Source organism: Caloenas nicobarica, chromosome 3, assembly GCF_036013445.1.
Source record: "Caloenas nicobarica isolate bCalNic1 chromosome 3, bCalNic1.hap1, whole genome shotgun sequence".
Taxonomy (NCBI): Eukaryota; Metazoa; Chordata; class Aves; order Columbiformes; family Columbidae; genus Caloenas; species Caloenas nicobarica.
In genome coordinates this window covers 74,865,964-74,892,076 of record NC_088247.1, presented here as the reverse complement: position 1 = coordinate 74,892,076, position 26,113 = coordinate 74,865,964, and the positions used below count along the sequence as shown (strand labels likewise).

Below are 26,113 nucleotides of genomic sequence, written 5' to 3'. Positions count from 1 at the left end.
CTCAAGTGCGCTAAAGGAGGATGGTTATGACATATCGCCTCTAGTTCAAAACTATACAATAGTAATTAATAATCACGCTTTGTATTTGTGATTCGTGCATCAGCAAAGAGGCCGGAATCTGTTTCATGGTTTACTGCAGCGCTACGAAAACATGAACTAAGTCCCACCTGGGATGTTTGTGACTCATCCCTTTGGGTTCCTTCTCCCTCAGAAACTTTCTACTGTTGCCAAACCTGAGTGTCACCATTTCAAACTTCCCTCATTATTTTGGAGAAGTACACCACAGACGCATGTGTCAGCATTCCTCTGTTCCCCTTACTGGACTTGCTTTAGTCAACAGCCTCCTATTTGAATAGGTTACTTAAAATACGGACTGTCCTTGTTGCACTCCTGAAGACCTCTGTGCTGCACAAGTTTTCAGCAGGAATTCCAAATAATTAAAACCTACAGTATGCTAAAGAAGAACCAACCAAAACATTAGGATGAGCAAAACCACGCACGTCAATGGTTTCCTCCGCGGCCACCCGGCGTTTCTGCCTTGCTCCGCACACCCGGGCCTGCTCCCCGGGGTACGTGGCTCCAGCGGCGTCCAGCCGCGGCTGCAGGGAAGCCGAGGAGCGCCGTCGCCCCCGAGCCCATAGTGCAGGGGATCCGCGGCGGCGGCGAGGCACCGGGCAGGCCGCGGGACACCGGCGGGCAGCCGCCACCGGAGGGAGGCGGGACCGGCGCCTTACAAGCTTGCGGGGGGGCCGGGAAGGCGGCCCTGCCCCGCTGGGTCACGGCGCTGCTCCGCCCCTCCTGCCCGCCCGCAGGTTCCTCCGAGGCGGGGGCTGTGCGAGGTCAGGTCTGCGGGGGCCTGTCGGTGCTCGCTGCTGCGCCCGGCCGCCGCCAGGGAAGTCCTGCGGAGCAGGCCGGGAGGAGCGGGCGGAAGGTAACGCGGGGCCGGCGGGTGCCGGGCAGGGCCCAGCAGCGGGGGGCTGAGCTGAGGCGAGGCGAGGTCTCGGGGCCGGGGCAGCGGAGGTCAGGCCTGAAAGTCTCTGCTCCCGCGTCCCGGCTGCTCCCTCTTCCACTCCTGACCCGCCGGTGGCTGCGCTGCGCTGGCAGCTGCTGCGCAGGAGGAAGGCAGCGCTCGGCCTGCCCGACGTGTTTCTGTGTTGAGCTTTGTTGCCTGTTGCCTCCAGTGAGATTCCTGGCTTGCACAAAGTTAGGTGGGATTTGCAGGACCGGTAGCGGCTCAAATAGTATCGGTTTCATTTCTTCTGCCTTAAATTCCCTGTGAAGCAAATCAAACGTCAGCCAAAGAAATTGCAGCATTTCTCAGAGCTGGAAAAACTGTTTACAGTTTGTACGCCTGTCATCAGCTTTGGCATCCTCCTGTCATTTACAGGCATTCCACTTCAGTTCTCTGCTCTGTTGCATTCTTTTTGATTTATAAAAATACCCTTGTAATATACTGTGATGATTGTGTATCTGGAGCAAGCGTCTTGCGTTGTCGGGAAGTTAAATCTTACGACACTGTGCTAAAAGTAGAGCAGCACGTTGGGGTGCGTGTGAGGAAAGCGAGGTGCCGCCTTGCCCAAGACTCCCCCGGGAAGGCAGTGCAAGGACAGCTCGGAGCACAGCACTGAGCTCCTGCCAGGCTTGCCCTAAAACCGCTGCTGGGCAAGGTCTGCTTTGAGTTGTACTTTGTGAGAAAGTTCTGCTAAAAAACTTGCTGTGTCAGTGGACGTGAGTATTGCATCTGAAAATCTTGAAGGGCCTTTTTGTAGTTCATTCAGCACTCAGGCATGAGAGAAATGGGTTAGCTGGGAGTGGGCTGCGGAGGTAGAAGTTGCTGAAGCTAACAACACTTAACAAATTAAACTAATCCTTCTGGCACACAGTGTTGTAACTTGGCTGTCTAACTCGTTGTGGCAGAGGTAGCATGCACTGCCTTGTTTGAGGTGGCACCTAAACCTGGGTGTTGGTTTTTGTGCTTTTAAATGCCAGGCTGGCTGCCCAAATTCTCATCTCTGGCCGTTGCTGACATTTCGGTGTGTGCAGGCTGTGCTGGTAGCTGTGGGAGCCCTCTCACTAGTGCTCAAGTGCCCTTCTGCAGCCTCTTCTCTGTTGTCTGAGTCTATGAACTAAAATGTAAGCCAGGAAATTTTATATAAATGTGAGGTTTATTGGTCATGCTAGTTGTTAAAAGCAAAAAATTAAAACAAGGCAGTAGAATACAGATAACTAATTGCTAGTGTCCAAAAGAAGCACATGCTATGTCAGCAGCCCCCTCAGGAATGGTATATCAGAATTCAAATAATAGTAAATGTGTTAAAGATTACATCACTATTTTTTACAAGTTCTCCGTAGTGCTTGCTAAGCCTGGGCAGGTCATTTTGATACCAACATTGAACTGTCTTAACACAGCTGAAAGGGACCTTGTCCTGACTTGGTTACTGAGGCACACACGTGTTGTGCATTTGTATCCAGGTATAGTAAACCAAGAGTCATCCCAAAGCTATTCATATTCTTTGGAATTTTATCTGTGAGAATGAGTTGATAGCCCAGTTACAAGTAATTATTATGTATCTGTGCTGGTTTCATTTAAGTTTTCTTCATTATGAAGTCTTTTGGAACAAATGACTTTATTTATAACTAACTTTCATAATATTAAATTCCCGTTTCTTCTTACTGGAGTATAATTGGTGTAAAATTTGTTAATCTCTTCTTTCTCATATTTGTAGAATTAGTAATCCAGTGCAATTTTTAGTAAACAGAAGCATTTTTAAAATTAAAATTAGATGTGTTTCATATGTCTTAGTTGTTAATACAGTTTTAATTTGGACGTGTATTTTCTCAAATCTGCATCACTTGAATGCTTTTCAAGTGAGACTGCTGCACTTTTCACCTCCCATCATCAGTGTCACAGATGAATTAAAGGTCAGCTTGAGTAAATCACTCAATCTGTCATTATAGTGCCATGATAGCTGCAATATTGGCTTCTAAGCTAGATCTTAGAGAGAGTTTATGTGTTGTTTATCAGCGGAAAAAATGTAATTTGTATGTAAAAGTTACAGATCGGGGGCTTTTAGATCTCACTGCCTCTGTTGTCCCTATGTTCTGGTTCCATGGTGCAAAGCAATATGCCGAATAAATCAGTACATTACACTGTTCCAATTGCAGCATTTTTTGCAGCCTCCTTCTGTCTCTGGTCATTATTTGATCAAATGTAGGAGTCCATTGAGAACAGGAGATAATTGCCTTTATGTTTTTTTGCAACTTAGTCACTGGAAAAAAAATGTTTCGTTGTGCCTGTCATCTTAAGCCATACCAGTTTGCAAAATAAATACCATAATGCTTGCTGGCGTATTTTCCTTCTGTAATCTACTTCCTTTAGAGATTTTTTCCAGACCTTTGTACATTATAGCCTTTTTTGGTGGTGATGTGTAACATTATTGTCTTTTAAGTGGTACTTTGTCCTCTCTGGAAAAATGTGCTTTTTACAGGTAGGGAAGAATCTTACATGAAGACTACTTACATCTCAGTGTTTTATCTCGGGTAGATAGTTTATCATTGCAGAAAAATAAAGTCTTGCTTGGTTGGTTCTCAGTTGAAAACAACAGTAGACAAAATCATAAACACATCTATAAGGCTGAATCTCACATCATTAATTCCTGCTGTTCAAATGATGAGACTTGAGATCACTTTAAATGCAGAACTCTTGGGGTAATTTGGTGCCTGGCAGTTAATTATTTATTTGTGATTTTTATGTTTTGTATGTTACGTGAAAATATCAATTTCTTTAATACTGAAGACACACATCTTGCTTTAGCTAGCTTTTGATAAGGATTCATTCTACATGATCGATTGCTTTTGTATACAAGTAGCACGCTCCAAATTATTTGAAATTTTTCGTGTTCATCTTGCCTTGTGAGTGAAAATGCTTCAGGCCTTTTTTGAGGAACAAGATTAGAAAATTAACATTTGCCAACTAAGTAATATCTTCTGTTAGGCCAAGCTGTTTACCTTGGGAATATATCCATTATGAATTAGGGAGACATTAACACAAGAAATAGAAGAATAGCTTAAAGCCTACAGTTTCTTCACATCTCAGCAAAACCCTGTGATAAATGCAGCTGGTTAACTGTTACTGTTGTTGCCCAAACCCCTCACCAGTTTAGAAATTTTGACCCGTTTTGCGGGCTGGGAGGCTGCCTCCCATATACGTCAGCTCTGCCGCGGCGTTTGTGGAACTGGGGGTACAGCTTGTGGAGGGGCTGCAGGCTGGGCCCAGAGCCATGCCACGGTGGTGGGAAAGTGGGCTCTTGTTTATAATGAGCTGTAGATCAGAATTACACTGAATTTCCTAAAGTTTGCCTATATGGCTGAATCAGCAATGTCTTTGCTGGTCTCAAAACAGGCTGTTCTAAGAAAGGATTAATTTTAAAACCTTCACAGAGAAAAGGACATGACTTATGTAGTGAGTGATCTTAGAAGAGGCACACAGGTTACATGCAGCGCCTCTTCTTGCAGTGCTTGTTTTAGGGTTCTCAAAGTGAGAACGTTGGAAAGTAGGTTTAGTGAGGCGTTAATAATTGCATGTAAATACATGCGCGTACATCTATTTCTGGCATCTAGGAGGTACAGTCTGAAAAGCTGTGGTATGGCTGGTGGGTACAGGAGGCAGCTGGGGTTTTTTGACCCGTGCCAACTGAAAGTCCTCCTGTTGGTGAAGGTTAAGTTGATTTGTTTTTTTTCTCTCCCTTGATTTCTAGGGTTCACAGGGTAGTAGGCAGACCATGCATGGTTTTGTAGAGGCAGTCACAGATTTATAACAAGAACAGAAACTGATCTGGTTTTAGCAGCTATTTTTTTTTAATGTCAGTTTAGTAGTCAACTGGCATTTACAGAGAATTTCATCCTTGGACATCATAATTCGCTTCTAGTGAGTTTCTAATATCAGCCTTGGTGAATCCAACATGAATATTCCTTGTTAAGCTCAAAGTTTCTTTGATGAATCACTTTGGGCATTTAAACTGAACACAAGTAGAGTGTTACAGTACATAAGGTATGGCTGCATAGAAAGTTTGTGTTCATTGGAGAGTGGCTCTGTTGGGACTGTGTGCAAGTAAAGAAAAAAAGGAAACAGTCATCTCGTCCTAGTTGCCTTTAGTTTATGAAAATTAGCATACAAGCTGTGGAATCAGACACAGCTGAGAAAGAGATCCTCATTTTACCTACGCTTGTAAATCCAGTCTGGAGCTGATATTAGCTGCTGGTTTTGAGATACTTGGTGTTTTTCTGCATTTTAACACTTGTAATTTAGTACATTGGATAAGTAACAGATTTCTTCTTTTAACACCTTTTAACAGCTATTTGATTAACAAAATGAAGCCTGCGAAGCTGCAGTACTGGATTCTGGGCTGGTTTTCTATGGCATTATGTTGCTGGTGTATTTCAGATAAATTCCCTCAAGGGTAAGTGATGCTTTAAAAAGAAATCTCTGACAGTTATCTCTTAGATGCAGAGCATAATAGTTTAACTTCTAATGAGTGTAAATTTTCTTATTTTATTATGTACTATTTTTAATATGTTATTCTTCCCTGAGGTCATTGGTAAAATGAGGCATCTACATTAACAGGAGTGGAGGTCATGCCTAAGAAAAGCTTTCCATTTATTAATATGTCAGCATGAAAAAAAGGGGTAAACTTACATTCATTGCACTTAAAAACTTTGCAGTCTTGCTTTAAATGAATCGTTTAGACTTGTGATGCAGTAATGACAAAAATCAGAAATAATTCTGGGATGTGTAACAAAAAAACTGGAATCATCCCTATGGCATGAACTGCACCGTTAACACTGTGTACCTTTTTTTATACCCTTTTTTTTCCCCTTGATATTTTCTCAGCTCAAATAATTTCAAATTCCCTTTCATACAGAATCCTGACTGGGGCTGGATCAGTGCCGAGCAGCCTTTTGGTGGTTGTTGCACTTGGCAAAATCTGGGTTTGAATACCAATGGGCCATGGGGCAACCCACACCCCAGATCACATCCTTCTGTGGTAAAGGCATAAATTCTGATTGCATTATATTAGGAAATAAAGTTTTCTCCTTCCTTTCAGTGTTTTGGCAAGAGGATGGTTAAGGGTGCTCAGTTCAGTGCTGAACTTCATGTAGTGGCTACATGGCAGCTTTTCTGGAGCTTGGGCTGTGCCTTGGCCATCATGGCAGTGCAGGCAGCTCTAGAGGCACAGGGCAGGGTAACTCGCGTCCAAAAAGGGGTACTTCAGAATAGGTTTTGAAAATGTCTTTTCTTGGATTCCAGTTCTGAGTTTAAGTTTCTAAAACTTGCTCTATTTAATAAGCAAATTTTTCTGACCTATCCTTAGCCAAAAAGTGTGTTCTAGGAGAACTTGTTTTGGCATGATTGTTGTTGCAGAAGTTCAGCTGCTCTTTCAGATACAGATGAAAGATGGTATTTTTCTAAGCAAAGTGGGCTTGTTTGTTTGCTTGTTTGTTTGTTTTTAAGCAAGGAATCTAACTGCTTTACAATATTGGGCAATTCTTCTATTCAGGTTTCCACAGCTGCAGTAAAGACCAGATAGAACTGTTAATAGTTTTCATTGTGGCTATGCCTGATCTGTTCCAGAGGTATTCTGCTAAATTATTTTAAAACCACAGATAGAGGTGAATGCTTAAGAGAAAATGTGGCCATTGCAAACTAGCAAAACCAGAGGAAAAAATTGGAAAGTGATATAATGTGAGAGTATCCATACTTCCTCAAGTTGAGAAGAATTAGCCTTCTCATATATATTTTTTTTAATATAACCTCTGGCAAGTAGTAACAAAGGACATGTGGCTGTTAGCTTCCAGAGAATAACAATTTATTTTGACAGTACTACGTACAGTGCTGTCAGTTTGAACAATTTACGGTTCTGTTTCTTTTTATTAGATTTTACCACTTGCTGTTCTATTTATTCACTTAGTGCAGTTGCTTAATAGCTAAACATATCTGCCATAGTGTCTGAACCAACAGGTTTTTTATCTCCTTCTAGTTTATCCAAAGCAAGCCTGCTCCAAAGTGTTGGAAAATGCCTCTGTAGAAGTGGCAAAGACGTGGTATAGGCTTCCAACACTTTTTGAACACACTTTTTAAGCTTTTATTTTTCTCCTCTGCACAGGAATAAGATAGTACCGATCCCTCTGCGAGTTATAGATCTCTTTATTCTAAGACTTTGAAACACAGGTGCTTTTATAAAACATGGAATATTCCTTTTTTAGTTCTTCCTTAGGTAACCTTAAGACTGTGTCACAGTTTGTTTATTAAATGTTTACAAGTGACTAAATTTATAGTAAGCATTTTAAAAAGGTAGTGTTTGAATTAGATGTCTGTAAAATGACAAAATCACCATTTTTGAGATTTATGGCTTTTACTTTTTATTCTGAAATGCTGGAGACACTTGCAAGATCAAATTGCATCTCCTGCAGTGTCAACTACATTGCTTGTGGTTGTTTGTAGTCTTTCTTTTTAGAAGAGTAATTACAGTTTCAAGAATGTTGTATACTTTCTTTTCAGTTAATATACCCATCAGGTAGAATTAGAAGATTCTTAACATCCTAAACAAAGATTTTCATTTTTATTTTTTATTTTTTAGTGATTGTTTTAAAAGCTTGCTAGCAAGCACTATCCTAAATGTAAAACATAACATGTTTCTTTCATATTTAGGAAATGGAAAGCATATGGAGATAGGATGCCAGGACTTGTGTTTGCTTAACAGTAGGGGAGGTATTGGCAGGTTTCTAAATATGTTATTTCTATGTGAGTTGTTAGTTTGATCCTGCTGTGTGTGGAGTTCTCAAGTACCGTGATAGAAGCTATAAACAACCACCAGCTCTAAAATCAATGTGTTATACCAGTAAGCATAGTGCTGCTGGGTGAAGGTGTTGCTCTTTTTAAAATGCCTGAGGAAAAATAGATTTGTCTGTCTTTCTTCAGCGACAACCAGCCGCATACCTGGAAGAAGCTGTTTCTTGCTCATCACTGGCCAGTGACTGTATGCAAGGTGAGATTTTTGTGGGTTTTTTTCTCTTATCCTGACAAAAGTAGCCTTGGACAATAAATGTTTTAAAACAGAATGAACAAAGCCCATCAAGCGTTTAGTCTTGCTAATGCCCTTATATCTTTGTAAAGGCTTTTGCCAATCTTGGTGCAGTTCTTGCTACTTTCCTGTGCTCCAGAGTAGCAGTAAACAAGACAGGGTTGTGGTGTGTTGCAGATATAATAGTCAATGTAGGATATACTGTACACTAACCTTTAATTGCTTGTTATATATTTTCTGACGTCTTGTTAGTTGTAAATTTAATCCTAGACTTTCACCAGACTGTAAGGAGACTTGCCTGCCTTGTCTGATTGAAGACAGCAGATTAGGACTTGAACATCTGCTGCACAACAGGTTTTAGCTTTGTAACGTTGGCTCCAGTGTTTTAACAAGTCATCAAATATGGATTCAGTCAAGAAAAAGAGAGCCATAAAGCTTTTACGGCAGGTATCTCTGGGCATTTCTGGTTTGAGGGGTGGGAACCAAAAATGAACCCAAACTTCCAACACATGCCTGTCAAAAGCACAACTAAGAGATGTACAAGTTATGCCTGTTTTGCTATTAAATACTTACTACCATCTGATAAGTAGAACATTTTTCCTGTGCTGAAAATACTCAAAGGCCTCTTCTTATACAGCCAAATTAAAAATATTATATACTTCAAAATGGAACATGTGGTCACATTTATGGACACAAGGATAAAGAAATCTGTGGATAATAGAGAAGCTTCAGTTTCAGGCAAATGTCTTTGGAGACAGAAAGGTCCCAGTTCTGGGAGACTTAGGGTTATTTATTACAATATTAGAGTCTTCTTTTTGTATGCTTTAGGTACTTTTTGTATTTCTCATTACTTTTTTTCTGGAAATACATATAAAAGCAGTAGCAGCAAAAGTCACATACTGCCTAATTTTTGAGGAAATGTAGATGTACTTTACATTAGTTAAATGTGGAGGGGAAGTATCAGTAACAAAACTCAGATGTGGTTGATGAACTGAGACCAAAGAGTGGCAACAGTTATGTTTTTTGTTCATTTGCCTGATTTTGAAGGGAAATAAGGGTAGATTTGATGCAATTTGTGTCTGATTTTCTGTGGAGCAAACATCACTGTTAGTGACTTCAAGCAGAGATGCTGGTGTTCAGGAGTTGGTAGTGCTTGGCAGGAGTGGGCGTTCGTAGTCAGCAGCCGTGCAAACTCCTGCTTACATGAATGAGTTGCAAACAATTAAAAAACCAAAACAAAACCGAAAACACACACACAAACCAACTGAACAAAAAACCCCTACCAACCAGTTTTCCTACTGTATATATATGTGTGTGTGTGTGTGTGTATATATATATATATACACACACATACCGGCTACTACTCTTAATTCCTGGGCAGTGAAACTGGCGGCAAAACTGGCAGTAAACTAACAAATAACCTTTATAACCGTAATTATTACCTTTATAACCTTAATTATTACCTTAGTACCTTATTACCTTAAATAACCTTTATAAGCTTACAGTGAAATTGTAATGAATAATTGACAATATTAAGCATCAGAAAATGTAGGCTTTCTTAAACTTGTGATCTTCTGTATTAAGAGATGGAAAGAAGCATTCCAAAGGAGTGAAGAAAAAGTGAAATTAAAATCTCATTAAATGACTTTTTGTCCAGTTTCACATCACTGAGTCATATGAAGAAACAGAATCTCAACTGTACTCCCGTAACAGCTTTCTTTTTGCTAATGTTAATGTAAGAAGAGTTCCCAAATTCAGCTGGGGGCTTTTTTTAGATTCTTCTTCATGTTCAGTGTATTTATATATGATTGCTGTGTTATTTCAGTGAGTAAATGTTTTCATCAATCTTCAGTTTAAAACTGTGGATACGATGTTGAAAGGAAAAAATAGCTAGGTGAAGGAAACTGCAAATCTCATTATATCATTTATGTAAAAAAACCTTTGAGACATTACTTTGTGCAAGTCCTTATTAGTCTATGCTTCCTGTATAAAGGAACCTGATTATATTAATAGGCTACTTTGCTTCATACTGTGTTCTTGATAGGTGTGTGGATGACCTACATCTTAATTTGCATATCTATGTTCAAAACTTTTTTCAGGCTTTTGAGGGCCTGAAAGGCCTTTGTTAAAATGTAGTGGGCACAGTTCAGCATGCCAGAAATTTGAGAATACACATCCCCCAGCTCTTCCTGTGCTTTTTGACCGTATGTGTTCAGCTGGTGCTTTTTAATACTGAGTGTGATCAGCACAATTAAACTGAGAAGTGTTTTGTAATCACACCTTCTAAACTAACCTATTAAAATAAACCAGTCAGTATCATGGAAGCAATAATAACTCCATGGCTTAACTACTGGCTGCTGCAGTGAAAGGCTGAAGGAGGAAGAGAGATGTTTTTCTTCATCATGTGATTAGAAATTCTGGTACTGTATAATTGACCTAAAGTGACGATGTCTTCTGCAAAGATATCCAAGCTAAATTCACAGACCTCAAGTGATTATAAATTTAATGTTCCCATAATAAATTTTCCCTGCAGTGCAATTTATTGAACTTAATGTGGCTGATTCATGTGACACTTTTAACTTTCTGATCACAAATTCATGTGCATCCTGTTAGGTGGAAATACAAGCAACTTAAGGGCAAGAAGAGGGACTTTTCCCCCTTCCTTTTTATGGAGTTGTGAAGAACTTAAAAAAGAGAAATACTATTGCAGTTTTTGTAATAATAAGATTGCAAAAAGATAGTCTTCTGTGGGTGTTTTCTTGTGAAAGGAGGAAAACCTGATGCAAGTTGATAAGGCTGTTCAGTTCCTTCTCTGTTAAGAATGGGAAGGATGATAAAGAAATGGGTACTAAACCCGGCTGTGATCTGCCTTTTACTGAACATACATGCCGATCAAATAAAAGAATTGAAGAAAAGACAACAGAAAAGGCTGATGAACAGAACAGCCTGAATTCAAGTTTGAACATGGTGTTAAGCAGCAGATCAGGTTTTTTTCCTATATGAGATAAAAGGTTTTCCTAATTTCAGGCTTTTGCGATGATTTTATAGCAAAGGCTTAAAGGAATAATAGAAACACTTTTTTTTTTTTTTTTTTTTTTTAAATAGAAGGAGTCACGTAATACAGAAAGAATTCAAGTGACTTAGGTGAGGGCAGTACGCTATTATGGTCTTGCATTAGATCAGAAAGTTCCTTAGGTAAAGGGATATGTTTATTTCTTTGTTTGTATATTAAGCCAGGTGTGTCAAAGTGAGTCTGTCTCTTGTCATAAGTTATTTTGGAACAAAAGAAAGTTGTTTCCTAAATGCCTATCTACCTCATAACTCGTAATCTATGCCTCTAACTTCTCTATGACTAAGATCTGATTTAGGTGGTTTTGTGTGTGTGTTCTGTAAGGATAAACACATGAAAGGTTTTGGCTTATCAGCTCATGCTGGAGAGGTGTTCAACAAGAAGTAAATTTGTTTTATTTCCCTACTCCCAGATTTTTTTCAGCAGCCTTATAAATTTGTTTCATGTATTGATTCATTTTACCCCAGGGCGTGGGGGGAAGGAGAAAGAGGAATAATTGCAGACGATTTGGGAGAGAGAAATTGGAGAGGTGAACTCTCTCCACAGTTGTCATATTTTTTTTACAAAAGAACACTTCAATTTTATCTGAATTAAACAGATGGCCTTCTTAAACATTGTGGTTGAAAGGGAGAGGAGGATTAAATATTTCACTTTGTAGAAGCTTTTTGTTTAAACTTGGGATATCTGCGTGTGATCCAGTAGCACTGCTCTCTCCTATGCACAAGCTGCTGCACCAAGGGATTTGTAACTTGGGCAGCTCTGCAGGTGACGCTTCTGTGACAGCTTGATGGCGTTTCACTTTTCGGCGTGTCAGAGGTAAAGGAGCTCCCATGCTTCTAGCAGCCCTGTTTGTCCTGGGTCTCACTGTTAAAAACAGGCTGATCTCTCAGCATGGTGGGCGCTGTAAAGGCTCAATGGTGCTTTTCTCAGTGTTATAGATCATGTATGGTTAGTTTGGATTGGTTTGATTATTAGATTGCTTTAAAACAGGAGAAAACAATGTTATTTTTTCAAATTAATAGAGATATAGAAGGCTTTCTGGGGTGCAATGCCTACTTACAAAAACACATTTTTGTAGTAAGTCAAGGTTGCCTGAGGTTGGATTAATCCTCCAGCAATCAGTATATGACAAACAGGAAGGCTGACAAGTGTTTTTGCAGAAGCAGCAGGGGTACCCAGCTTCTCAGGCTAGTGTTTGCTCGTTTTATGACATTGATTTAAAATCAACATTGGAAAAATACTATGGCTAGAACTAAAGCAGAGGATGAATGAAGCTGGCCGTAGCATGCACAGCATGGGCTAATGCATTGCAGGTTCCATTGAACTCGCGGTTGTGCCAGCACACAGTGAAACACCAAGAGCCTGATGAAATATGTAGAAGAAACTGCTCATAAGGTTAGTGCCGTGACAGGAGAGAACCGATTCCAGATTTAAACTACTCTGGGCTTTCTTTTCTCGTGTCTGAGAGCTGCAGTGAAAGATTGGGTAAGGAGCACAGTTGCACTGTTGTGATGATTGCCGTTGGTTGAGCAGGTGGGTTAGCTGTCAGGTTGTTTTCCAGGGGATGATGCATTAGCTGCTGGCCATTCATTTTCTATAGTTCAGCTAGATAGCTGAACCCTTTCAGCTCTACAAAGCTTGTGCCATGACAGGAGCGATATTGTTTAGGTGTTTGCAGTGTGTGTTTGTTGAAAATATTCCCTTCAGGAAAAAAGCTGTTGCTGGGTTTAATTGCTTCTATTATTGGTGGCAGGAGAGGAGAGGAAGGAAATGGGCAGAGAACAATAAAGTTTTGCAGAGCTTGCAGTTTTGCTGCCACTGGCCTGTGGCATGTGGAAGGCAATTAGTGGGATTACAGCCCTCTCTCTGCTCTTGTCTATGCTTTACTCTTGCTCTGGCATCCCATAAAAGGCATGCTGGCATAATTAAGAGTGGATGCAGAACCGAAAAGGAAAGCTGCTATTATGGAGAAAGTAAGTCTGAGGAGGTTGTTATTTAATGGTGAAAAGTGTGTATTAAAGAGAGCCATAATTATTAAGCAGAATAATCAGGGAAAATACAGTAATAGTATTCTGTGATATGTGAATATGGATTTTTTTTGTTTTCTTCAGGAATATGTACTCTGCTCCAAGCAATAATTGTGTAGACTATTTCTCTTGCACTATCAAAAGTTTTGAATATGGCCTTTTTTTTTTGTAGGAATGTGTATAGTTTTTCTTTTCTCCATTCCCTTGTATCTCAAGTCAAAATATTTAAAAATATATATTCTAACAATTTTACTTGGAATAAATAACCTATTGCATCTCTTCTTTGTATTTTTCCCTTTTAATACAACAACAAAACTATTCCTGGATCGTAAAAGATGGTTGTGTTCTTGTCTGATGATATAGATTATTTTTGTGTTTCTTGCTTTGGTGGCTTTACACTCCTTGAAACAACCTGATGGTGAGAAAAAGACAGAGAGCTGCCACTTGGAATATGATAAATGCATATTTAGCTCCATTCATTTAGCATGGATCAGGTTACTTTCTGTTACCTCATAACCTGTCCTTTGTCTTCTTTTTACACTGCCTGTTCAGGATACCCCCTGATATTCACTTGATCTGCTTCAAAATTGTAATGTCAGTTGTTCTCTTCTAGGTGGCACAATCCATGACAGCTTCAAGTAACTGGAGTTCACCAGTTTCTGGTTTGGGCAAGCAAAACTTACTCATGTCTCACTAGAGCCTTGGACCACCAGTGAATGAGCTTTTATGTTTTCCTTGAAACCATTATACCTGGGCCCATATAACAAATATTCTGGGTTGTTTTTTTTTTTTTTTTCCACAGATGAGTGCCAATGATTGTCAAGACCCTCCAGACTACTGGACAATCCATGGACTGTGGTATGGTCATAGAATAATTTTATTTTAGCTTGGGAAGGAAAATGGAACTCTGTAGCAGGATGTTTAGTGCTTTCCTTTGAGGGCTTAATCTATCTGGTTTTATGATTCCTTGAAACAAAAGGCCTCATTTTGTTGGAAATGAAAACCCTATGGTTATAAAACTGAAATACACTTCTGTATCTCATGACTCACTGAGCTCCTGAAATCTTCTTGCCACATGACCATTTTATTTATACATCTCCTTATAAGATCAGTAATGTTCTCAAACAGAAAGGGAAGTGTAATTGCCCCTCTCTTTTTTTCCTCCCTGAGTACACAGTTTTTAATGTCACGTGATTGCTTGTGGCTTTAAGGATCTTAACTCAGCACAAATATTGCAAAAGTACAGGAAAAACTTATCTGCTTCAAAGGAATCGATTCATTGGAATTGGTGCCAGTGGTAGCAATTCAAGGTTTTCCTGACAAATGCAGGGAAAAATTCAGTACAGGAGTTTGCTAAGCTGTGCATCCCGGAAAGATGAACAGCATTATGTCTACATTTCCAGTGACTGTCTTGGTGATACTTGCAGAATTGTCACCTGGTACAGTGGTTCAGGAGGTCAGTGTCATTAGTGACATCATATGCAAGACCCTTCCATATCATTTACTCCCCCAGTATGTCTTTCACACAGAGTGGGAAGGACTGGAGGGCCTAACGAAGGGCCTCTGCATTGGAAATGTTTTGGCCATAATTACTGTCTTGAGTTTTTACTTCAAAAATGCTGTATATGCTGATGAGATACTTGCATTTTAAAATAAATTCTCTAGCTGTAATCTTGCATATTTAAAAATCAGACTAATGATATAAAATAGATGCTGTTAGTTAGCATTACTGAGTTAGGAGACATCTTTTTTTTTCACTTTTATTTTGCTTCCCTAGGCCTGACAAAGGTGAAGAGTGTAACAGGACATGGCATTTCAATGTCACCGAGATTAAGGTATTTATTTAAAACAAAAACAGTTGTACCAAGCAGAGCTGAGTGCAATTACTTTTGCACATGCTATATGCAAAATCTGTAGTTTATAATGTATCAATATTAAAGTTTGCTGAGTGGTATGTTCTTTTAAGAACCCCACAAATTTATTAGGTGCTTCTGGTACTACTTGAAGTTGCAGTGCTTGTGATCATTAGCAGCTGTTACTGCATGATTTTGTTGATATGTGGTTTGACACGTTCAGCCACATCCTCCTTAAAAAAAGCCACAGTGGCAAAAAGTGCCTGTGAAAAAGAAATTATAGTTAGTCCATGTTCTCTCGTCTATTTTCTACTGCAAAACCAGAACACTGAAAGTAAAAGAGTTCAGAGTAGGTTTTTCTGTGTGTTTTCTCCCACAGCATTGGTCCTTTATCGTTATTCTTTTTTTTTTTTTTAATTAAAATTTGTTCCTTACTTCATTCAAATATATTGTAAATGGGGATAGGAGGCTTGGACCAGCAGATGTGGAAAGCTACATGATTGAACCACTTCTGCAGGGACAGTTGAAAGAAAATCTTACTTTGAGGCAGCGTGTTGGTATTGGTACATTGATATTTAGATAGTTGTACCCACTTATTACCTCTGACAACAGCATTTTCAGAATATTGGGGAAAAATACTTTTTTCTGTGAGTAAACGTTTCAGTTGGGGATGTTGAAAGATGAGGCTTCTGTTCTAGAAAGTGTATTAATGTATGTAGATTGTGTAAGAAATAGCTTTTCACCCCTGTAAGTGCATTTATTAATTGTGATATTTTTAGGATCTTATGTCAGACATGAGACACTATTGGCCTGATGTGCTTCATTCATCTCTGAATCGCACCCAATTCTGGTGAGTACAAAAAAAACCTAGAAAGTATTTTGGATATTGTTTTATTAAAAATCTGAGTTAGTGATTCTTCGGGTGAGATGTTGTGCATGAGAAGCAGTGTCCAGGAGGCCACTGAAAGCAGTGTTCCTTGTCAGTCTCACAAAATAAATCTGTTTTCTTGTTAGAGCACCTGACAAATGCAGCTGTTGAAGAGAGGGCTATGGCAGAGGTTTTGGAGAAATGAAACTTGCTGAAAGAGGGAGGGAGAGTGTGTCTCCTCCCTTTGCCCCCAGGGAGGAGGAGCAGCTGCTGTTGACACATAAAATCTGAATATCAGCAGCACTCCTGGAATGTCACAGCTTGCTGCAAGAGCCGCTCCCAGGCCTCTTTTCCTCGCTAGATTCACTGTGTTGCTGGCTGTCAGGGGCTGTTCCTTTTGGGCTTTCTCACAGAGGAGCAAATGGAAAAATAGGATGCATCGGATCATCCTAGCCGCTTCTCTACAGAATTCTTTCTTTTTACTTATATTCCTAGCAGCTTAAAACCAGATCTGGGAATTTTAGAGATCAATCTACTTGGCTTGTGGGAAGGGAAAATGAGATTTTGATCTCCCCTGACAACAGTACTCTTTTCTTCATCCTCCACTTTTCTTTTTGCTGCTGAATAATCAGATATTTGGACCGAAGAGTTTTCATAGGCTTCAGTTCAAGTGCATTATTTTTAACTAAAATCAGTGGCCATTCAAATTGATTTGCTGAGCCCTGAGCTGCGTCAGCCCAGGTATGGATATGCAATTTGTTCTTCCAGATCTGCAATGAGAGTGGTAACACCAGGTAGGAAGCAGAGCACATAGCCAGAGGCAATAGCATTTAAAGACATGTCAACTGTAAGTGCCCATAAGTTTTCCTTTGGATTGGATGACTGTTTCTTCCCTGTGTCACTAAGAAAGAGCTTTGAGGGGAATGTGCATCTCTTTTAGTCTTGTCCTTGCTCTACAGAAGACACTTGTCCTCAGAGTCTTAAACTGTTTCTACAAGTGTCTGATGGCAACCTAAACTTTAACTGTCCAAAGTGGTGGTTCTTACTTTTTCCATCTTCCACTCCACTCTTCTTGCACTGTGCCAGGGAGAGCATGACTGCTGCTTTCTGTGGTAGCACAATTTTATGCCACCTTAAAGTGTTCTTGGAATTAGAATAAGAAAAATATGTTGCGAATCTAGCACCTGCCATACCGTAACCACCTACCTGTTCATAAAAACAGGTGCATACCAATCCTTATTTACTGACAGGTATTTTGGTAGGCAGCAGGTATGAACAGATAGGATCAAAACCTTTTCCCTTTTAGTTCAAACCTAGCAAATAGCACTTTTTTCAATACCTGGAAATATAATTAGAAATATTGTAAAAGCAATACAAAAGTCAAGGTATAACACTGTAACTAATATTTTGATTGACAGAGTAATTCACTCTCTTTCAGTAAGTTGACAAGTGCACTGTAATTGGCAGGTCTTAACTCCAGATTTTTTAAATGCAAGGTTTTAAGCCAACCGAAAGCCAGTAAGATCCCATTGTATGTCTCCCTTCAGTTAAAATACTGTACTTCAAAATTTGAAAAAAAAAAATCACTATAGTGTAAAAATTGTGATACAGCAGAAATAAGAATTTGAAAGTAAAACTGACTATTTACAGTTTTCATTGTTGTAGCCTAAAGGCATCTTAATTGGTTAAAGAGTAGGAGCAGTGACAAACAAAACACGTATTGAATATCACATCAGGGGTTTTCCTAGACCACTGTCATTGTATATTATGTTTCTTCCTGGCTTTACCTCTAATTGTGGCCCTGGCTTAAAAGGGCAGGTAAGGAATCTTCCTGGTGATTTTAGAAGGGCTGCAGGTGCTTCTGTAAAGATAACTGCACATCCCTGCTCACCTTGTTAACTTAGCAACTGTGACAATTGCCACCCAAGAGTTTGAATTGGACAGGATAGACTGCCTTAGTACAGGATAAAGGATTATGGGTGCTTTGTATCTCAACATTTATTAGCTGAAACCGTCGCTTTTTACACTAGTTAATGTTTTGCACCAAACAGAAATTTCTAGACAAAGATAATTCTCTTCAGGATCTGTTTATATATGTGATACAGAAGAAGGAACCAGGATTTGGTCTCTGGGACAGCTGGGTGTCCCTAATCTTCTATATTTTGTGGGCAGCACCTGCAGCTGTGCTTTACAGACCTTCTTTGTTCCTACCCTAATAATGAGCTAGTTTTCAGACTGGGTGGTTTCTATAATTCTTGAACCCACCTGATATGCTCCTGATGTTGTCCATGATGTCTGCATGGCTTCGCACTTGGGGGAACTCTGTCCTCATTGTATTTAACAGGAAGCAAAATCTCTTTGAGGTTCGGCTTCCTTTCCACATGGCTGTGTTGTACCAGTCTTGTTCCTTTGCATTTCTGCAGCCCCATAAGACTTCATTTGTGGGATTTAGCTTTGAGGGTTGCAAGTGTAACATTTATTCATAACACCATAGAGAAGATGGTGAAGGACAAGTTGTATAGTGGAACCCAATCTAGTGCCATAAGCCCCACTCCTGTGTACCTGACAAAGTACTTGTGTCCTACAAGGAGGAAAAAACGTTCATCAAAGTTCTTGACAACCAGCATGTGTGCTCTCTGCTACTGCCCAGCTCATGGGTATGAGAGGTGCAGAAGGATGGGTGGCATTGATCAAAACAGGCAGCTGTGTTCTGTATCCCCATGCCACCCAGCTGTGAGCTGAGACTCAAGTGGAATTACCTTGTCTTATTGTGGTCTAGGTGAAGGATAATGTGTCTCAGTGAATAACACGGAGACATTAATTCTTTTGATTTCCAAACAATTTCTGTTTTTCCCTGGTACCTGCAGCTCCTTTATTTCCTAACTGCTTCAGTTTGCATTTAAATGGAAGAGTTGAAGGTGAAATTTCATATGCCTGTGCTGAATGGTCAGGATTAGCTGTATCTGCGTCATTTTATTTTTTTCATGTGACTCTGCTGCAAAACCAAGTAGCACTGTCAAGAGTGTCATCTTAAAGTTTCAGTAATTGTTTTGTAGTGACTTTAAAGTAGTTCTCCATTCTGGAAGTTCACAGGACTGATTAAAAAACTTGAGCCTGGTGTATTCTTGGCTTGCTGCAGCTGGTGGTGCGTGGGCATTGTCTGTGGGTAGCTCGGTGTATTTTCACGTGGGATCCCCACAGCCCCATTGCCTGGACCCTGTGATCAGTGTGAACTGAATCAAACCACTCCAAGGGCAGTTCCATATTAGCAATAATACGTTTCTTGAGCACCACCAGATCTTTGGCCCTCTATTTCTGCCTTCTTTCTGGAAACAGCAGGACATTTAAATAGAGGTACTACCTTTAAAAGACACAGACAATGCTTACCATTAGTTTTACACACATGTATGCATATATTCTCTGAAGTTGTCATTCATTACTCTCCTGATAGGTCCAAAATCTCTTGGTAAATGATTCTGCTAAAAACAAATATATAGCTGTTGCTGTACTTGAAATGGTGGGAATGATCTTTCTTGGTTTTGCTTTTTGCATGTGCAATATTTTTTTAGTTTGTTGTTCTACTTCACACATGTAGACTTTAAGATACTTTGTTCAAGTATATTGGCTAGCTTGTGCAACACATATATATGAAAATAATGTTTTCTAAAACTTAAATTTTGCTTTCGTCCTATAGGAAACATGAGTGGGACAAACATGGCACTTGTGCAACCACACTTCAGGCCCTTAATTCTCAGAAGAAATACTTCGGTAAAGCTTTGGAACTCTACAAGCACATTGATCTTAACAGGTACATAAATGAACTCAGTGGTCTGCCTCTTACTTCAAATAGTTTCTTAAAGTTTCAAATCTAGCCTAAAAAAAAAAGTCTAAAAATCTGATGTCGGAGGGGAAATGAATATTAATATAAATTAGCTTTAGTACTGGAGTTCAGAAGAAGGGTTGTCTACTCTGAGAAGCATGTCTCTGGTCACTTCGAAGTCTGGTAAACCATCAGCATTCTTCAGAGCATCATTTTATACAATGTGAGCCAGTAAATTTTGAGAAGCTGTATCAGCTATATCTCACTACCAGAAGTTGTGGTACCTTTAAACTTCTAAATCAAATTACAAAAACGCCCAACCTTCTAAGTCATACAGAAGCCCAGACACTTGTTTTTATAAAAAACAGTGCTCTGCTCAGAGAAAAGGACAAGGTGCAGGCACAATTGTGCAGAACATCCTGGGAAGAGGCTGAGAGGTAACAGCAAGGGAGGATTTCCTGAAGGATGGTGTTCAGTTGCTGGAGGCAACCCTCTGTTGTCCGTTCAAACAACCCCGATGTGACACACTTGCTTTGTCCTAGGAGCTGATTCCTTCTCATGGTTCCAAAGCATTGGCCTTTCCAGATACAAAATCATGATGGGAATGTAGTGGCCTGTCCGGGCACTGTATGTGCACATGCTGGCTGCAGGGGAAGGCCAGAAGGCCAGAGTCCTTTCTTGATCAGTGCTTGGTGTGGGTGGGAGAATGTTCGACTCAGATTTGTTGACCGTGAAATGTCTCCCTGTATAAGACAACAGTATCTGAGAGAGGAAATAAATTCTTTTGTATCTAGAAAGACATATTTTTTAAAAAAACCGTTCATGTTCTATCAGCGTCTTGCCCAAGCAGCAAAGTCTCATTCACTTTGCGTATGCACAAAGGAAATATGTCTTTCTCCCACCCCACTTCCTATTTTTGTAGGTGTCTTGTAAAACTTAGTCAGATTTTTCTAGACACAGTCCTTAAGAATATGTCATATGTAGTGTTAAAATTAATAATGTCTGATAAGTCAATTGCCTAAGTAACTGTGCTGGTGTGACTAAAACATCTTCCAGATGGCACAGTGACCAATTATGTGACTCTATATCAACGTGTGTAACACTGAGAAAGAATAGAGACTGAAACACATTTAAATTAATTGCTCAGAGCATAATCTCCATTGTAAAAATGATCATAATTAAATTAATCTTTACTGAAAAGAATAAAGAGTGCTAATGTTCTATTGTACTTCATTTATACTTGAATGAGAAAAAGTACTTCGTGATTAAAAGATGGTTTCCCAAAAGGAAATTATTAAAAAGAGGACATTATGCAGGCTTCTGTAAGAATGACAGAACATCATCTATTTTATTGGCTTCTTTATATCCAGTGTCAAATGACTATGACGAACAGCTAGACCTTTAGTCAACTGGGTTAAATCTCCCCTGTGCAGAACCTGACCTCAGAATGGCTGAGCATTATCAGCATTTGTGGATTAAATCCTGCAAGATGCTGAACGTTCCCACTCCTTACAGAAGAAACAAGGACTTAGAGACTCAGCACCTCTTGGATCCTCAGTCTTGTCAACTTGGAAGCGTGGCCTTCCCTCAGGATGCAATCTAAAGGAAGGGATATATAGGCTACAAGTTTTTGAGAGTTAACCTTGCTTTTCTTATGTGAACAATCTTTCCTCGTCAAAAAACATATTCACTAGGAAACATTTTTGCCCTGATGTTGATGTTGATTGAGATCCACACACCATGTCCCTCTCCCAGTGTGTTCTGTGCCTCCCACCCCAGCAAGCCGACCCTGTGTTAGAACATGAGGGTGCCCAGAGCAGCCTCACAAGTCCATTTCTGTCCCCTCCTGGTGGCCAGGGCACAGGGATATGCATCAAGGCAGGGGGAAGTGGCAATTAAACTGTGTGCCCTACCTGGCACTCAACAAAACATTCTGAAGGTCCAGCAAATAACAGTAGTATTTCCCTTTCCCTAAGCTGCGTCTAAAGGCTCGGCTCCCCCAGCTGCTCTTAAGGTGGGGGAAAGGGTTCTTCCTGACCCTGCTGAGCTGGATGGGAAGTGGCCTTTCAGAAAAGGGGAACTTTGCCTAGGCCTGGCAGAGTATGGAAGACAAGTTTCCCTGGCTCCCCATTGCTGTAATGCTTGCTGGGTTCTCACTGTCAGTTTAACTAATGATTATGCAGTTATGTCTGCATATAGGAAACATGGAAAAATGTTTTATCTTTGTTTCAGCTATCTCCTGAAAGCTGGGATAAAACCAAGCAGTTCATATTACCAGGTAAGTGGCAGTCTTTTATAAAACAAGATCATGTGTGTGTACTTTTTTTCAGCAAGAGTTAAGTAATTTCTAGAGAATAAATGATCTCTCTCTCATTGTGTAGTTCTTAAGGTTGTGCTTTATGTAAAAGTTTTAGTGAACTTAAGTGTGGGAGCTGTTGGAAGATGTACTAGTGACTTATCAATTTATGTAGGCTTTTTAATTTTTCAGATGACTGACATAAAGGAAGCTCTTACAAAATTTTATGGCGTAACACCAAAGATCCAATGTCTTCCTCCAGAAGAGGTAAAAACCCTGCAACAAACACACATTCCCTAAACCAAAAAAATCGAAATGCAAACAAAATATCAACCAACCAAAAAAAAAAATTTCAAAAAGAGCACTTTTTATCAAAAAACAAAAGCAAAAGTAGAGTGAAAAATCTTCAGCATGGTGAAACTTAGGTCTGGGTGTTCTTTGTGTATACAGCTCTTTGCAGATTAGATATTGCTTGATTCTTGGAGCTGAGTTCATAAAAACATTGCTAACATACTGGCTAACATACTGGCTAACATACTGCTAACATACTGCTAACATACTAAGTTCAGCTTATGCTAGTTACTATTGCCACAGCCTTTGCTTACCGCAGAAATATTGCTAGTGGAGGAGGTGTCCATTCTTTACCTAATAACCTCACTGTTAGTATACTTACCTAGAAAGTGGGAGCACTGGCTTTTAAAGGTCTCTTTGTGTTAAAAGATTTGGACCTGCATCTTTTGCATGAATGCTGCAACCACCACGCTAGAGGCATTGCTGTAGCTGAGTACTTTCCCCTGGTCCTGCCAAAGCTTAATTGCCATATAGCAAATTACTAGAACCAAGAAGAGTGAGCCGAATGGAGCTGGTGACTGTTGGCCTTGACAAGGGTATTGCCTGTCAACAGCCATCTTCCCTTCACTGGGCACGGCTTGTGTGTTCTGCATGAAGTTACTCAATGGACAGAATCCTTCGGAAATACAGCAGCTCAGAGGCTTGTCTCTGAGGTTGTGCTCAAAACCCCCTACCTAAAGAGGTACAAAAAGGCATTTTGAGCTTCACTGTGGTTCAAGATAACTATAGTCTTTCCTTTTGAGCCAACAGTGTCTAAAATTTTCATTTCTTTCTATTTTTCCTTGCCAACAATTGTACTGTGGATCATGGTGCAGTAGAGAATGTGGTACACAGAGACGGTGTGTTATAGCATAAAATACAGGTCACCATAGTGTTCTAAACAATTACATGGGTAGGCTGCATAGCTGGTTTTCCTTTTTCAGCTAGGTTACTCTGCTTTTATTCAAAAAGAAAACAAAAAAACAAAGCCACGAGAGAGCTTTCCCTCTTACTAGTGGTTCCTTATTATCTCAGCTTGATAAAAGTGGTTTGTTACAAAACACTTGACAGAGTTATTGCCCATACAGAGACGACAATTTAATGAAAACTTGCCAAGATACAGTTGCTGTTGGAGTTTAATAGTTTGTGTGTTGTCAGCTCATTTGCTTTAGTAGTGCTCTGAGGTTTTTATACTCAGATGTTGCTTCACGTGAAAAAGAATTCTAGGTTACAATTATTCTTGAAATATTCTTACGTTACTTTAAGCAACAAGGGAAATTGAGTTGAATGTGGGTTGCACACTCACCCACCTCTTCATGTTGAAGAAATACAGAGCTAACACAAACCCCAACTTCTGGCTCTGTTCGCTGTAGTTCTGCCATTGCTTTTGGTACAATTGGGATGCTGCTCAAATTGGATGAAAGTAATATACAGCTTGAGTCTCCTGTGCAAGCTAATAGAAAGGGAAAAGTACACCGCAGTTATTCAAAGCCTTGTTGATGCCTGAAGTGCATTATGGGGATACTTTGCTGCTTAAAACATATTACATTCTTGCTGTGTTCTTAGAGTTCTTTAAAATAAAAACCACAAAAAAACTGCCAACAAAAACAAACAAACACACACCAAACCAAAAGAAAACGAGTCAAAAAAACCCCAAAACCAACCAAACCAAAGCAACAGAAAAACTCCACCACAGTTACTTCTGTCCTGTACATGTATTTTTGTCCTGCTTAGTGGTTTTAAACCCAGTTTTTTTCTATGTGCACTTTGTCACACCTGAGCATTTTGGGAGATTTTTGTATAATGTTCTTACCCACGTGAAAGGCTTCCATGCGTGCCCGCCTTATTCATGGCCAATATTTTTCTTCCTAGTCTGTCCTGTAGTCCAAAAGTGACATTTTTGCTACTTTTGACAGCTTACTTCTGTATTCTTTTCAGTAAAAGCTATTATAAAACCAAATTCCTTTTCTCCTTTTTGGAGAGTTTTCTTTGCCTCAGTTCCTGTCCTACTACAAAAGAGTTAGTGAAAGGTGCTTTCGGGTCACATATACCTGTCAATATTCACAGAGTTCAGCCAGTGCTCATCATTAAGGTGAACAGCTTCTGTGTACTGTGCAGATTTGGTATATGCTAAAATAATCTGTATCACAGCATTCCATAATGAAACTTAGTATTTGGGCAGATTCCCCAAATCGTTACTGAATTACATTGTTAAAATGTATTTCCTTGTCTGCTTGCTCCTTAAAGTATGTGCTGTAAGCTGTTCAGAGTGGATGCCTCTGGTACCTGTCTCCTTCACAGTTTTTAAGTGGCAAATATACAAATAAACACTACTGTATTCTATAGCTATATCAGTTCTTCAGATATATTGCCTTGTTTTCTTCTCCCCACCAAGCTGATCTTTTCCCTCACATTTCTAGGGTGAAAAAGCACAAACAATTGGTCAGATTGAATTCTGCTTCACCAAAGAATTTCAGCTGAGAAACTGCATGATGCTGAAGGGTGAATCTGACCCAATGCAGCATGCCATGAAGCTTGGAACCAAGGAGTTGTCTGTCTGCAGTGATACCCTACCAACATATTATCCTTCAGAGGTCCAGGATCACAAATGAAGCCATAAGACTTTGGAAAACTTTTTAAACAGCAACAAAAACCAAACCCTTAAACATTATACCTTGGAAGTCAGTTTTGACTTAGGAATATGACAAAGCTCTGTATATTACGGGCATGCTGTGAAGATTTCTGCTGGAAAACACGCTGCTTTTGCCATTCAAGAAGAATGGTCCACATTGTAATATTAATTAGACAGGCTGAAGTATTGAATTATTGCATTGATATTGATAGGATCAAAATGTGATTTACAGTTTTGCCTGGACTTTTTGGTTTGCTTATAGTTTGAATCAATGTTCAAAGGAGAACTGTCACTACTTAGTTTTGCTTGCTCTTAGGTTTGCCACTTGAGCCACTTTTGGTTTTGGCCAGTGAGTCAGGGAGATTAAGTAATTCTTTGTTTTGAAAGGATGCTTGTCTCTGTTAGATGAGATGACAATTTCTTGAGAAGAAAATACTGTAAACAAGAAGAACTTAGAGACCCATCTGGAGGTCCTTTCCCAGACATAATACCCACTGCCTTGCATAAATTTGCTCTCCAGAAGTGCTGAACAGAGGCCCCATCCTCTGAGGCCTTAAACCTTTCCTTACTCAGAGATCACGGTGGACCAAGGATGGCAACTTTTGCATAACTTCTTAGTGAATGAAATAACATTCACCAGATTTTGGTACTTCTGCTAAAAGGACCCAGAAAGACTGTATTTGTAGCCCTACCTATTATTTGATTTTGTTAGAGTAGCTCCATACAGTCTTGAAGAGCAACCAATCTTAGAATTTACTTGCTAGTATAAGAAAATGCCAGGCCCTAGAAATATGTTGTTATTTTGTTGTTGTATTTGAACATTTAGCATTACCACACAAGTGTGAGTGCCTCCACTTGTATTTAAAAATGAGATTTTCACATAATCACTTTGTTCCAAGAAACAGCTTTCTATAGTTGAAACAGTAATACTACAGGATTTTCAGTGAAAAGTACAAATGTTAGCAATAGTGCACATAACCACAAAGCTGGATGTTTCCAAAGGGGACCAAATTTGGATGATGTCCTCTACACAGTGCTATGTTGATGTGTCTCAAATTGACTTTCAAAAATTAAGACAATTATGGCTCAAGGAACCATCTGTTAGAATAATATTACTGTGAAAACATGAAATGTGG

The 26,113-nt window shown here is 39.7% G+C and overlaps 1 protein-coding gene across 3 annotated transcripts in view; it reads left to right on the top strand.

The window, feature by feature from the left end:
- The first annotated feature begins 803 nt into the window (after positions 1 to 803).
- The window catches only part of RNASET2 (ribonuclease T2), a 27,661-nt gene continuing 2,351 nt past the window's right edge, over positions 804 to 26,113 (top strand). The window contains exons 1-10 of one of the 3 annotated variants that reach the window (XM_065631283.1): positions 804 to 931; positions 5,355 to 5,459; positions 7,979 to 8,045; positions 13,981 to 14,036; positions 14,956 to 15,013; positions 15,811 to 15,881; positions 19,594 to 19,707; positions 21,952 to 21,997; positions 22,208 to 22,282; positions 24,766 to 26,113. The exon at positions 24,766 to 26,113 is cut by the window's right edge and continues 2,351 nt beyond it. In XM_065631283.1, the coding sequence (XP_065487355.1) occupies positions 5,371 to 5,459; positions 7,979 to 8,045; positions 13,981 to 14,036; positions 14,956 to 15,013; positions 15,811 to 15,881; positions 19,594 to 19,707; positions 21,952 to 21,997; positions 22,208 to 22,282; positions 24,766 to 24,957 (768 nt within the window). In that variant the 5' untranslated portion in view covers positions 804 to 931; positions 5,355 to 5,370 and the 3' untranslated portion in view covers positions 24,958 to 26,113. Of the gene's footprint in view, positions 932 to 1,712; positions 1,729 to 5,354; positions 5,460 to 7,978; positions 8,046 to 13,094; positions 13,125 to 13,980; positions 14,037 to 14,955; positions 15,014 to 15,810; positions 15,882 to 19,593; positions 19,708 to 21,951; positions 21,998 to 22,207; positions 22,283 to 24,765 lie in introns of those variants that run through there. The other 2 variants (XM_065631284.1, XM_065631286.1) reach the window with 2 other exon arrangements.